At 47.4% G+C, this 14,130-nt stretch overlaps 1 protein-coding gene across 1 annotated transcript in view; it reads left to right on the top strand.

Annotated features, from left to right (window-relative positions):
• The first annotated feature begins 35 nt into the window (after positions 1–35).
• LHX1 (LIM homeobox 1) overlaps positions 36–14,130 on the top strand; it is a 48,677-nt gene continuing 34,582 nt past the window's right edge. Inside the window, exon 1 of the mRNA XM_020786964.3 lies at positions 36–1,920. Coding sequence (XP_020642623.2) covers positions 1,751–1,920 — 170 coding nt within the window. The 5' untranslated portion in view covers positions 36–1,750. The remainder of the gene's footprint in view (positions 1,921–14,130) is intronic.

Genomic DNA, 14,130 nt, shown 5'->3' with positions numbered 1-14,130 from the left:
GTCACTGCATAAGGCTTTGGAGTGTAGACAGCTGCGAACATGCAGTCTATAGAGAGGCCGGCAGAAGCTTGGGAACGAGGCAGAGAGAGAGAGAAAGAGAGAGGCATCCAGAAGGCAGGCGAGAGAGAGAGAGAGAGAGAGAGAGGAAGGAAGGAAGGAAGGAAGGAAGGAAGGAAGAGAGAGAGAGAGAAAGAGAGGAGGGGGTTGCCGTTTCCAGAACAACAACAGACACCCAGGACTCTATGGTTGGGCCAAGGGGCCAGATCCTGTCTCACAAGCCGCGTCGCTTCGCCTCGAAGAGCCTCAGCAAGGCAACAAGGAAGAACCGAACTTAAAGCTTTCACAGGAAAAGGGGGGAAAGGGGGGGATAGGGTTCCTCTCCTCCTCCTTCTCTTCTCCCTCCCCCATCCCCCCCAACCCTTCTCAACTTGATGTCATTACCAACCCAGGAAGACTAAACAAAGCCAGACAGCTCCCCACACGTCCAAATGGACCAGGCGAGGGAGTTTTTGACTCTGGGACTCATGCTCCAGTAGGGGTAGGTAACTTCTCCTCTTTTTTTGTTGTTGTTCTCGATCGTTTCTCTCCCCTCCACCCGCCGGCTGGAGAGGATCTTTTTAAACAAAATATACGAGAGGGAAGAGGGCACGGAACAGCTTCGATTTGGCATCTCTTAGGATAAGACTTTTTATTCTTCCTCTTATTATTGGTATCCACCTCACACGAAGAGACTGGAGAGGGGAGAGAGAGAGAAGGAGAGAGAGGTGGCTTTCTCCCCCCACCTCTACCACCCTGATTTCTGATATGAAGACCTTTCTATTTATATAACAGGCATCTCCCGCTGTTTGCTCCTCACACCATCTTCCCCCAACTCAGCCCCTCGTTCTGCGGTTTGAAACCAGAAGGCACGGTTGCCCGCCCCAAATACTTCTTCTGTCTGGACACACAAGACACCCACCCACTGCGAACCTTTGATTTAGTGTCATTAATTTCAGACGCAGAGAGGGGAATTGTTTTTATTTTTATTTTTAATTGCACTTTGACCTCTGACTGTTCTACCTCAAAACCGAGAGGATTCCTCTCCCGGCTGTTTTTTTTTTTAAAGGCTCCCACGTCTTTCAGGACATTTGACAGCTCCTCACTAGGGTTGCGTTTATTGCTTTCAACTAAATTATAAGGAGAACCCAGTGTCTTGGAAAAGACGTCTGTCTGCCTGTCTCTCTCTCTCTCTGTCTCTCTCTCTCTTGGCATCATCCTCAAGGCAGAAGAATACAAGGCACTGAAACCCTTCATCGCAGTAGCTTGCCTTTGGCTCCTGTGTCACCACGTTGGCCTGCTCTGGACCCCGGGGGAGTCGTCGGTTTTTGTTTTACACCTTTCGGAAGAATCAAAAAGAAGAATTTGGACGTCTGAGTTTGTCTGTCTTTCCAAGACCGTCTCAAGAAGACTCCAACTTTTTCGGCTAGTTTGTTCCAACCGGAAGGCGTACGCCCGCCCCCCCGCAGGCAGACGGGGGTGCTCTTTTCTCCACCTTCATCCCGTGCATGTGTGTGTGTTAGTGTGTTGGTTTTCATTTCCCCTCCCCCTTCTTCTTCTTCTTCTTCTTCTTCTTCTTCTTCTTCTTCTTCTTCTTCTTCTTCTTCTTCTTCTCTCTTTTCCTGCTGTGATCTCTGGGAAAGCCAGTCGCCGCCTTCTGTCAGCCTCCCGCCCCGTCCCAAACAGCCACGGACCCAAACCCGAGCCAAAGACCATGGTTCACTGTGCTGGCTGCAAGCGACCCATCCTGGACCGGTTTTTGTTGAACGTTTTGGACCGAGCGTGGCACGTTAAATGCGTTCAGTGCTGTGAATGTAAATGCAACCTGACGGAGAAGTGTTTCTCCAGAGAAGGGAAGCTGTACTGTAAGAACGACTTCTTTCGGTAAGTGGAGAAGTTCCTTAACTTGTTCCTTATGTTGGTCGTTCGATTCTCTCTCTCTCTCTCTCTCTCTCTCTCTCTCTCTCACACACACACACACACACACACACACACACACACACACACACACTGCATACATCCTAAGCGCGATCCACGTCCCTTTGCTCCGAAGCTGAGTCCTGCTATGCTCTCTATACAGTACAGTATAGGGTTTTCACTCCTCGGTAAGCGCCCCTTTAGGGCTCCCGCTTTCCCCTGTCCTTCCTAGGAAGGGGCGCGCAGCCTGCCTCTTCCTTTCGGAGATCCTATGCACAAGATCCCGGCTTACCCGCTCGCTCCCAGGATTTCTGTTTACCTGTTTCCTTTGGGAAGTAAACCTCACCGAGCACACTGCTTCCACACGGCTGTCTGTTCGGAATTGTCGCCATTGTGATCATGACTATTGTGTACCGAGCATAACGATTATGATTACTGTTATTATTATTAACATTTATTGTTCGTGCTTTCGCCTGAGCATCGCCGGCAAGTTACCAAGTTCTCAACTTTGTTTGTTTGCTGATCCCACAAGGTCGCTCCCAACCCTCCACCAGCCTCCCCTAGGAATCGCTCCCCCACTCTGTGACTAAATTTTGTGGCGGTATGGGAAAGGGGTCAATGGGAAAAGCTTCTGTTCACACCCCCCCCAAGGCTCCCCTCCCTCCCCATAAGCCGGCTTTTTAAGGCACGACTTCGAGAGTTTCCGGATCCCACCACAGTGCTTCTGAGCATGGATAAAGTGGGTTTATTTCACCAGCGAGTCAGCCCCATCAGGCCACCCCTCGACACAGGTTGACGCGGGTGTGTGGGGTGTGGGGTTACGGTTTCCCCAATGATGGGCAGAGGGGTCCCCGGCTATCTCAGCAGCCTTGTGTCCTAGAATCGAGAAGGAAGGAGAAAAAAGACGATGGTCGGTCCATCCGCTGGGAGAGGATGGCATCGAGTTCCGTTATCTTGAGGGTCTTTGCTTTTGTTTCCCAAACAAACCAACTTACAAACAAACAAGTAAGGACAGGGATCATGGGGGGGGGGGGCGGTGAGCAGTCGGTGTCTCCAGTGGGCCTTTGTTATCCTGTCGATCGGGAGGGAGGAGTTATTATTTTGTCACCTGTCAATCAGTGCCCAGGAGAGGCCTGGCTCTAAAGAGGAGAAAGAGACGCGACCTAAAAAAAAAAAAGAGGGAGAGAGAGAAATCACAGTTCGTTCGTTCCTTCGTTCCCTCCAGGCAAAATAAACTTTCTAAAGTCCAAAGTTTGTCCGGTGATAGATCCTTGTGGACGTTTTTAATCTGACCCAATTTCTCTGACCCAGTCACCAATTTAAATCATTCTCTTCTCCTACTTTGAAGTCTCGTTCCTTCACCTTGTAAAACAAAGAACGAGGAGGCCGAGGTTGAGTCGTGGCTAATTTACAGAAATTACGGGGGGTGGTTTAATAATTCTGCGTTTGAACGAAGTGATGGGCAGAACGCTGACCTCAGCTCTTTAAAACTCAAAACGAATGTTCAAATCTGATATATCAAAATATAGATAAATTTACATGCAGATAGATGTATGTGGCTTCAGCTGTTAGTCCCCACCAGCATCATCGAAAAGCCGCTAACACTGAAATGCTAAAGGTACGTATCTACTAAGGAGTAAGTTCTGTGGAATTCAGTGGCTGTTACTCTCAGATAAGAAGGTCTAAGATAGCAACTTCTTTCCTGTGGAAAGTCAAGCCCGTTGGGGTTTACTTGCAAGTAAGCCTTGCAGAAATTGTGTTTTAATAGGTTTGCGGTGGTATTTCATAAGGACAGGCATGTACCGTTCATTGCCTTGGTTTTTGTCCATAAAACAATGGATACTGCCCCAATATTAAAAGTCCCTAGATTATTACCAAAAAAAGAGGTTTTAAAATAAAATAAAAAGCGACCTGGAAATGGCCAGACTTCCTCTTTATACAAAGACTTCTTTTTTCCGTTTACACATGTAATAATCCTTTTAAAACGCCACTCCTATCAGACTTCCACATAGCACTCCTATGCAGTAGTTAAGTATCATTCCCTTCAACTCCTTTTGCCTGAGTAGACTCAGAACTGAAGCAGCCTACACGCATAAAAATGGGGAAATGTCCTCCCCAGTCATGTTTACTCAGAAACAAGCACCACTTAGCTTCAGTGGAGCTTACTCACAGGTAGAACCGCATAGGATTGCCTTCTTAACCCTCTTCTTTTCCGAGGAGAACAGAGGCGCGATGCCTCACCATGTACGATGCCAGTTATTTATTCTGAAGAGAGAATGCTTTCAAGAACGTTATTTCATTGTAAGTCAAGGATAAATACGATGAGGTCAGTTATAGGGCGGCCGATAATTAAAGCAAACAAACAAACGTGAGCATGGTTAAAAGTTAAAATAACATTTAAAAAGAAGAAGAAGAAATAGAGCAAGAAAAGACGTGTGGTTTTCAAACAATAATGGCTCAAGACAAGGCCGAGTAAGAACGCTGTGAAACAAGTATTCGAAATGCAATATAATAAAACAATTTTATGTTGAGAAAACAGCAAACGGAATGAGGCATGTCCCCCTCTGTATACAGCACCAACTGCGCATTTGCTACCGTTAGAAGCAACTTAATTTTTGTGGTGTTATTTTAAATATAAATGTTGGGAAATGTTTCTTCAAACGAAAAGACTCTGAAATTAAGAGGAAAAAAATCTAAAGAGGGTAATTTCTGTCGCTGCAGTGCCAGACACCCTCGCTGGACAGGAAAAGCTATTTAATTCAGCCGGACATTTAAGTAAATAAGTTTAGGGTTAAAGCTACACATTTCTCCTAGAGAAATTCCCGAAACGAAGGTGCTGATCCCATCCCTGTCTACTCAGAAGAGAGTCGCCCCGGCCAGCATCCCGGTCCCAGCTAAGAGTAGACCCGTTGAGTCAACTGCTAAAGGGTAAGTCAACACTTACGTAAATGCCACTGAGTCAACGCGTCTACTCTGAAGCTGCCTCGTAGTAGGCGGCTGGCTACTAAATTTAATGGGGCTTAATCCCGGTTAAGTAAGGAGCAAGTACAGTACTACTACGAAACGTAAGGAAAATTACCGCTTCTAGTAAGATCCTGCGTTGTATTCTATTTTAATTCTTATTTTACAATGGCTGACTTATAAATTCCATCCTGGCTTTAAGCCTTTGTCTGGTCGAGAATCTTTCAGAAGAGTGCGGTGGGGCGAGAGTGTAGGGCTCACTAAGACACCCCAAATTGAAGTGACGTCGTTTGAGGGTTACTTGAGGCTCCCAGCCTCGTGGGTTATTTCTGCCTGCCGATTTTGACGTTGGAGAAGGAATCGCGCGTGGCCTTTTTTTTATATCAAACTTTCGGAGCAGAAACAGCGAGGGCAGGAGTGTGGGAAGGATCCCAACAGCGGGTGCGTGATAGGAGTGTCCGGGACGGAGGGGGTGGAGTGGGGAAGGTGTTGTCTTGGCTAGATTTAAATGCGGAAATGTGTTTTCGCCGGAGGAAGCGATCTGCGGGCGTTTGTGTGCCTACACAAAAGCAACGACACGCGAAAAAGTAAAAAAAAAAAAAAGTAAAGCGTGTTCTCCCCTCTCTGCCACTTCTCACCTCAACCCGACACACACACACACGCCTCCCTTGAAGTCCTGTTGTCGCTTTTCTGGGGCCCCAGCAAAAACCTTTTGGTCTGAAACGCGGCTACAAGCCATAAAGAGCTGGAGGGGGGGCAGGGTTGGGAGAAAGGCACAGGTAATTGATCTAAGCGGCCGAAAGTGGCAGAGGGGAAAGAAGGGGCTTCCAAGTTTTTTGGGGGTGGGTGGTGAGCCGTCGGCCCACCTGGCTTAAATTGGTAAAGAGAGAGCAATCGGCCGGCCTTCCCTTCGGATCCGAAGGGATGAACGCGTCGAGGCGGCCCCAAGGAAAGGAAAGGGACCTGGAAGATATACCGGCCCTACCATCGGGCAAAGCGAGGCAGGCCGTGCAGGAAGCAGGGAGAGGCCATCATCACTGGAAACAAATGCGAGTTATGGTGGTGGTGGGATGGGATTTGCCATCAAGTCGATTCCGATTTACGGCGACCCTGGTAGGATGCTCTAGAAATGCGGGATATCTCCCAGTGAGTTTCTGTAGCCCAGCGAGGATTTGAACTCGGGTCTCCTGTGTCCTAGCTCTGTCCACTTACATGACGCTAGCTCTCCGTTATTACCTTTTTTTTTTTTTTTTTTTTTTTGGTATCATATATTATAGCCGTGAAGGGAGTGAAAGCGCTGCACGTTCAGGCGCCGAAATAGCTTGGTTGGTTTGGGATCCTGTACCTATCACGACTTGGCGAAGAGGGGTTTCGTTTGCGCTTCAGTCGGCAAAATTACTTGGGTCGGCCCAGGAGAGGCGGAGGGGAGGATATTCAGGCGGTAATTGGGACGTATGTATTTATTAGATTTATACGCCGCATCCTTTGGCAGCCAGGCCACTCTGGGCGGCTGTACACACTTTTTCTTGGAGTAAGCCTAATCGAATATCAGGATTTACGTGCAAGTCGGCCAGCTAGGGCATTGCATTTCAAAGTGTTAGGACACGGAGGGGCAAAGAATAAGGAAAGAGCCCAGCGGCATCTTAAGAACCGACACGTGACTTAGAGAGGCGCTTGTAAGGCCAAAATCGCATTCCGACAAGGGGGGAACGCGTTATTTTAAGTTGTCCAGAACGCTCTAGAAACGTCCCAGAGAGGTCTGGGTATGTGTAGATATATAAACAAATAAGAGAGACTGCAACCCTCTTGGTCCCTCGTGATCCTGGACCGGGCTTTTGAGATTTGCAGTTTGAGGGATCGAATAGGCCGAGGGAGGGCGAAGCCAAAGTCCAATCTACAGCTGACGAAAAGGGACATCGGGTGGGAGAAATTAAAATAGAAGGACAGAAAGATAAAAAAGGAACACGGGCTTGGGGGCTCGGCAGACTCGCGGACAGAAAGGGAGGGATAAAAGCGGAAGGAAAAAGACGGCCCCGATATTTAAAAGTGCGCCTTTGTTCGCCCCGTCGGGTGTCGGTTTCTCCCCGGGAACAACCCTCCCAAAAATAAACCCAGGGAAAGTTAACTGGCTTTCCTCTCATATTGCCCCCTCCCCCCCAAAAAACCACTTCCTCCCTGCCCCGAGGTGGGTTCGTGCGCCCTTGGTCCCGAGCGCCCTAATTTAGAGCAAATCCCGGGGGAGTTTGGCTCCGAGACTAGCCAGGCGTGGGGGCTGGGTCTCTCCAAGACCCGCCAGAGAACTCCGGTGCCTTTCTGTGCTCCGGCCTGGTCTCCTTCTCCCACCCCAAGTTTCTAGTCCTCCTTGTTCAACCCTCTTTGCGGGTGGATCTCCGAGGCACAGCTCCGGAGGCTTCTCTCCCCGAGTGATCTCAGCAGGAGTCTGTCCATCACTGACAGCCTCTCCTGCCTTTTTCTCCATCCTTATTTTTTTTTTAAAAAAAATCGCTCTGTTCCGTGGGCTAATACATTATACCTGACATTTGATGGGAGCGCTTTAACCCACTGGCAAAAGAAAAGGGGACCCATTTTTTTAAGAGAGAAAGAAGGAAGCAAAACATTAGTTAAGCGCCTCTCTGCCGCCTACCAAGCAGAGACCGAGAGGAAAGAAAAGGGACACGAAAGCGCGGGCCGGCCCTTCCGTGGGGCAAAGGGAAAGCCGTCCTGTGTTTCTCGGCTTCTGTGGACGGAGGCGCTGGAACTTCAGGGGCTCCACTCAGCCGGACGGACGCGAAGGGTCCTCCGTACAGCACAGCCGTTTCCCCCTGGCTTGGAATAAGTGAAATTGTACCCCCACCACCACCCCCATGGCCGTCTCAAGGACCCGGCCCTCGCCAGTCCACGGGGCCCAATGGCCTAGAATTAGCCCGACCGCCCTGCCGACCCCGAGGTTGAATCCCGGGTAAAGCTCTCGTCCTCAAAGCCACCCAGCGCGAGCGTCGGGTCCAAGGTGGGCTTCTCCGGAGTCAACTCGGGAAGGCATGGGCTTCACATCGGTTCTGGACTGGAGCCGTTTCGGGAAGAGCTTTCCTCTCCTTCTCCCTCGGAAGAAAACAAATCGGGGGTTTATCCCTCTTTCTCTCAACCCCAGCTTGACACAGGCGGACGCGTATTTGTGCGATCGTGAGAATTATGTCGGTAGGCGGGTAAGATAACAGAGTGAGGCGGAACTTTACGCGTGTCTCCTAATTTTGGCATTCAAGGCCACGGGGCGGAAAAAGTTCTTAATTTGGGGTGGATCGTGACCGACCGACCTCTGTCCAGAAACGAAACGGAGTGTGTGTATGTGTGTGTGTGTGTGTGTGTGTGTGTGTGTGTGTGTGAGAGAGAGAGAGAGAGAGAGAGAGAGAGAGAGAGAGATCCTCTAATTTCTGTGTGGATGAGAGACACAACCGCACACTGTAGCGGATCCAAAATCAAGCAGGAGACGTTAGTCAGGGCTGAGTACATTTCCATTAATTTCAGGGACTCTCCTTCAAGCGTGACTACCGAACGTCAGGATCCAACCCATGACAGCACGCACAGCCACAGAGGCATGTACAAAGAAGTAGAGTATGTACCGTGCCTACACATAGGTAAAGACTCGGTCGTGGAAAATGGAGATGGGTCTTCCTATTTACTTGAATATAAGCCCTACTGAAGAGCGGAACTGAATCCAAGTAACGGTTAAGGTCCTTTTTCGTAAACACGTGAAGAGGAGGAAGTGAGCGGTGATGGTAGACCTTTCTCCCATGTACGTGGATGCTTCTGGATCGGAATAGATAGAGGAGGGACACGATCCGGTCGGATTTTAGCCCTTATAGAGCGAGATTCCCAACTACCAGCGAGTAAAGTACTCTTTTATGTAAAAGGGTTTACTTCCGAGTAAACACAGGCATGGAAGGGTGTGCCCCAGGGTGTTGGGCGGGAGAATTTGTCCCTTGCGTTATTGTTTAAAAAAACAGGTGTTCATGGCCTTTGCTGGGATCGCGTCCCTTAGATATTCCGGCTACCCTCGGCGTGTCTACTCAGAAGCAAGCCCTGCTCGGTTGAAGGAGAGTTTTGAACCAGAAGACTCTGCATCGGGTTCGCTCTTAAAGGAGTCTTTCATTTGGAGACCCCAAGGGAAAGGGGGAAATTTCAGAGCGTATTTGCGACTTTATATAAGTTTTTTTTAAAAAAAAGAACGAGCGAGATTTCTTTTTCTCTTGCTTTCCGTCCCAGTTTTCTAAAGAGGTGGCAGCGATTTACCATCGTCTTTCACAGTGCTTTCACAGTCGTGGTCTAAGCCGGTTTTACACAGAAGTAAGCGCCCTCCGGTTGGGCATCAGGCCGACTCGGTCTTCCAACTCAAAGTGCTTTAGAATTGACCCCCGAACATCACAACAAAGAAGCTTCACCGGCCGGCAGGCGGCTTGGTTCGAAAGCACCTCATCGGGCAGAGACCTAGTGAACGCGTGGCTTTCTCGAGTGATCGAGAAAGGGTGGTTAGATCTGGCGAAATCCTGGGGACAAAAGGTTCCCCAGTCCCGGTGACTTGCCAAGTGCGGCTCGCTCGCTTTTTGTTTGCGCTTCTGCTTGGCTTTGTTTCTTTTGAGGGTGAGTTGGGAACTCTACTAGACAAGGTCACCCCTCATCATCGTCCACTGGGGAGCTGAGGATATCTCTCTCTCTCTCTCTCTCTCTCTCTCTCTCTCTCTCTCTCTCTCTCTCTCTCTCTCTCACACACACACACACACACACACACACACACACACACACACACACACACCACGAGCAAAGCCTGAATCCTGCTTTGCTCGGTAACACTGCCGGCCTTATCTCGCTCGAAGTCCCCTCTCCTCAATTTCCCAGGGTCTTATCCTGGGAACATCCGTTTCAGTGGAGAGGGCAGGGGTGGATCTGGAACCTCCAAACCAGAGATAACACTGGAAGGGGCCGCGAATCCCCCGGGGAGGTTTGGGCTACAGGCGGGTTAACACAGCCTGATCCTTCCCTCTCAGCCTAGGCTTGGCTGACCAGCCAGGTGGCTGTTGATTCATCCACTCATCCAGCCCTTCATTCATTTGAACACAGAGAGGCACCCAGAAAGCAGCATCTCCCTGATTCTGTTTTCATGCTTTGCTGAGGCCACCTTGATCAACGTGCCCTCCAGGCTCACAGCCTCCTGAGATGAGACTCTTCCTGCGCTCTGGCGCCTGGCCTTCTTTCTACTTCTGCCTACAAAACTTCTCTTGTCCTCTTCCCCGCCGGGGCCCACAACATACACACGCACACTTTTTCACTGCATGTTTAGTTGTGAAGAAAAGGGGGGTGGAGGAAAGGAATCCAGTAGGTTTATTCATGATAACTGTGGAAGGAAAATGAGAGATCTGGACGAAAAACCAGCGGCGGCTGCAGGAAGACCTCTGGAGAAAGTTATGGAACTGCTAACAAATTCAAATTCACTTGTACTTCCCCTTCCTTCCTTCCTTCCTTCCTTCCTTCCTTCCTTCCTTCCTTCCTTCCTTCCTTCCTTCCTTCCTTCCTTCCTTCCTTCCTTCCTTCCTTCCTTCCTTCCTTCCTTCCTTCCTTCCTTCCTTCCTTCCCCATCACCTTACAGAAAAGTAGACAGAAGTGTGGATGACAAAAGCATCCCAGAGTATAGAAAGGTTTGATAGAATATTCTCTCCTTGTGTGAGTCCATCCATCTGAGCAGAAATATTAAAACCTCACAGACCGCCTTTCAACTTTCACTTTTGTTCGGCTGCTCTCAAGCAAAGTATCAAGCACATGCAATTTTATTTTTTCCATGCTCTTTGTAGTTTCATCTGAAGAGCCAATATTATTATGTTGCAATATATTAAGACGATAGTGATGCTGATAGCACGCTGCAAAGATTACGAGTCCCTTGTGACCACAGTCTGGAATTTGGGGGTAAAATGCCACTGCTTGGTCTCAGAGCTGCCCCTAAATAAGAACATCAACAACACACTAATATCATTAAGGCAACCTCATCAAGTATGTTCCCACCACTCACTATTCTCCTGCACTTTCTGATTTTCCAGATAAAGCAGATTCTCGCTTGAAAGAGAGAGAGAGCATTAAGACAGCAAAGCAAAATGTAAAAAAGGTTATGCTTCTATACACTCTTACCTGGGAATAAGCCCTCTAAAATGCAAGAAGGCCTACTTTTGAGTAAATATGCACAGGGTTGCCCTGTTTGGGGATTTATGCAGAATCAAAGGGATATGTCATGCAGTGTTTTTATTGTAACCTTGCGAGGCAGGCAATATTTTATTTATTTTAAAGAGGAGACGGAGAGTCCAAACGTTTCCTGGAAGCCAGACATCCCCAAATCCACAGAGCCCAGATTTAAACCAGCAGGATGTACAATTCTCTAAACTTAAATCCAGAGGTGGAGGTTGTGTACACGCTTGGCAGCAGGGACTTGACTGTCTTGCTGTTGGCTCATTTGACACCACAAAGCCCAACCGATGGTATAACAGCTGCCCCATCCTCCTTAACGGTGGCTTGCCGTGAGCTGGGGTGGCAAACAAGGGACAGTGGTCGCCTGTCTGAGAATCTCTGAAGATTATTTCACACCCTCTATACCTTAGCTGTAGCCAGAACTATGGGGAACATGTTCCTTGCTAATCCTCGCCTGTCCGTCACTCTTATTTCCATGGAACTGATTTCCCAAACAACAGCAGATGTGCCTGAAACCAAAAGAATCAAGAGAGGCTGGGCTGGAGAACCAGCAATCTTTTTCTGATCTTTTTCTTAGCCACCTTGTAGCAACTCAGTTTCTGGAGGAGCCAGGCTGGGGAATCCATTCTTGCTGAGTGACCCAAGCTGCAATACTCTGTATGGCCTTTGGATTTTTAAAACGAGGTGTTTTGTTTTTGAATCAGTTTTTAAATTGTTTCTAATCTGTTTTTAAATATATATTTTTTTCTTAAGTGCATCTTTGGAAGCCCTAAAGGGGGAGGAAAGGCTCTAGGAAATACTTTTCATTCATCAATAAGCAGAAGAAAAGAGAAGTAGCTAGGGAATGGGCTTTGTAGAAAGCTGAAGTTTATTCATTTGTGTGTTTGTGTGGATAGCTCAGTGGTTTAGGCATCTGGCTGTGGAGCCAGAGGATAGGAGTTCGATTCCCCTCTGGGCCTCCTTGACAGGGCCTGGACTAAGGGATCCATAGGATCCCTTCCAGTTCTGTAGTTCTAAGATGGTGATGATGAAGTTACCAAATGTGGTTGTGAGGTGGCTTGAAAGGATGAAGCCTTTGAACATAAAATACTGATTCCATACCAGCTACACCAGTTGGCCAGTGTCAATCCAGACCAATTTAACAATGATTATGTTTAATAATCCCCAGTGGTTTTAAGATGCTAAAGACCACCTGCACCTCTATACACCTACGTTGGGTCAAAGATTAGCCACAGAAGCCTAGTTCATTTGGCTTCTTGAAAAGGCTGTTAGGATGGAAGGCATAAGAAAAAGATTGTTTCTGGTGACAGCTTCCATTTCTTGTGGTTTTGGAAGAGGTAGCCATGTGTAAGCATATCAAGGAAAATCCTTATGGAATATCCTGTAGATAGGAGGATGTATGCATGTCTCCTTTTCCTGGCTGTTTTTCAACAGGATTAAAAGCCTGGGTGGTCCAAGGTGCTTTTAAATTCATGGACATTCATCTTCATATTCTATCTGTAGATAATGGGTAACCATCTTTATTCTACAGATCTATTAGTTTCCGTTGCACCTTCAGTTTGTTTGCTTCTTACTTCTTTTCCCTTTCTATCTTTTAAACCACCGTGAGGGGACTGCTGCAAGAGATAGTATTTTAAGAAAAAAATTCCCCTGCAAGAGGTGGTATAGCAACATTTTGAATGAATGGCTATAAAGAAATGAGCCAGACATCATTAAAGTCACAAACTTTAATAAAGGCAGTAACACTGAAAACTTTAAAATAGCATGACATAAAACAGAAGCAGTAAACATACAGTGCCAGGTTTTGGAGGGTTTTTTTAAAAAAGAATATTGAAATAAGGAAGTTTTCAGTTCCCATTCAAAAACTGGTAGAATAAAGGGGACAGATCGGTCTTCCAAGGAGGGAATCCAGGTAGAGGGCCATCAATTTAAAATGCCTCTTACTTGTCCCTATTAACATAATGAGCTTTAACTATGGGCCCATGAACCAGACCTCTGAGCTGATCTCCAAGCCCTGGAACAACTTCGTATAGGGTAAGACAACATTTTGGGTAAGCTGGTCCCAAATCATTTAGAGTTTCAAAACTTAGTCCAGGAGCTTTAATCTGTTCCTGGAAACAAATATGTAACCTATGGAGTTCTTGTTATGGTGACGCTAACAGGTTTTGGGGTGTGCAAGGTGTTCAGGAAGTGGATTTCCATTGCTGCCATCACCATCCCATGAGTATCCAGGGCCAAGTGGGGGTTTGAACCCCAATCAACTGAGTCCTAGTCTTATATTCTTGTGCATTTGGTATAGTATAAATGTTAATTGCCCCCATTGTCTGAGTCTTACAAGCATCCAAACAGATGGACAAGTTAATATGTGTGAGATTTGTTATTGATATAAAAAAGGAGGTACTGTAGGCTTATTGGTCCATGAGAACAAAACGAAAAAGAGAATTTAAAGATGAGCAAAACTTTCATAAGGATCAAATAACATTCTACAGAATTACACAGGTTTATGAATCCTCCAGAGCTCTTCAACAGACTAATGACTCAAAAAGTAGAAAAGAAAAAGTGTCAGGGAGAATCATCAGTGGTTCCCAACCTTGGGTCTCCAGATGTTCTTGGACTACAGTTCCCAGAAATCCTGGCCAACACAGCTAGCAGTGAAGGCTTCTGGGAATTTTAATCCAAGTACATTTGGGGATCGAAGGTTGGGAACCACTGATGGAGATCCTTGTGGCCAGGATGTCTGCCTTTACACTCAACCCCAAAATGGAGATCAATGTTAGGCGTTAGATGCAATGGAAGTTGGTATAGAAAAAATATGTTGTTGTTGTTGTTGTTGCTGCTGCTGCTGCTGCTGCTGCTGCTGCTGCTGTTGCTTTTGTTGTCAAAATCCTATCCATCAGTGTAGTGCAGTGCAAGGAAATAAGGAAGAAACATGTGTGAACAGCAAAGTTGTCAATTTCCTTTATCTGAATCTGCTCCTGTTCCTTCTTCACC

The sequence above is a fragment of the Pogona vitticeps genome, chromosome 7 (assembly GCF_051106095.1).
Source record: "Pogona vitticeps strain Pit_001003342236 chromosome 7, PviZW2.1, whole genome shotgun sequence".
Lineage (NCBI taxonomy): Eukaryota > Metazoa > Chordata > Lepidosauria > Squamata > Agamidae > Pogona > Pogona vitticeps.
This window is presented reverse-complemented; position numbering and strand designations above follow the sequence as displayed.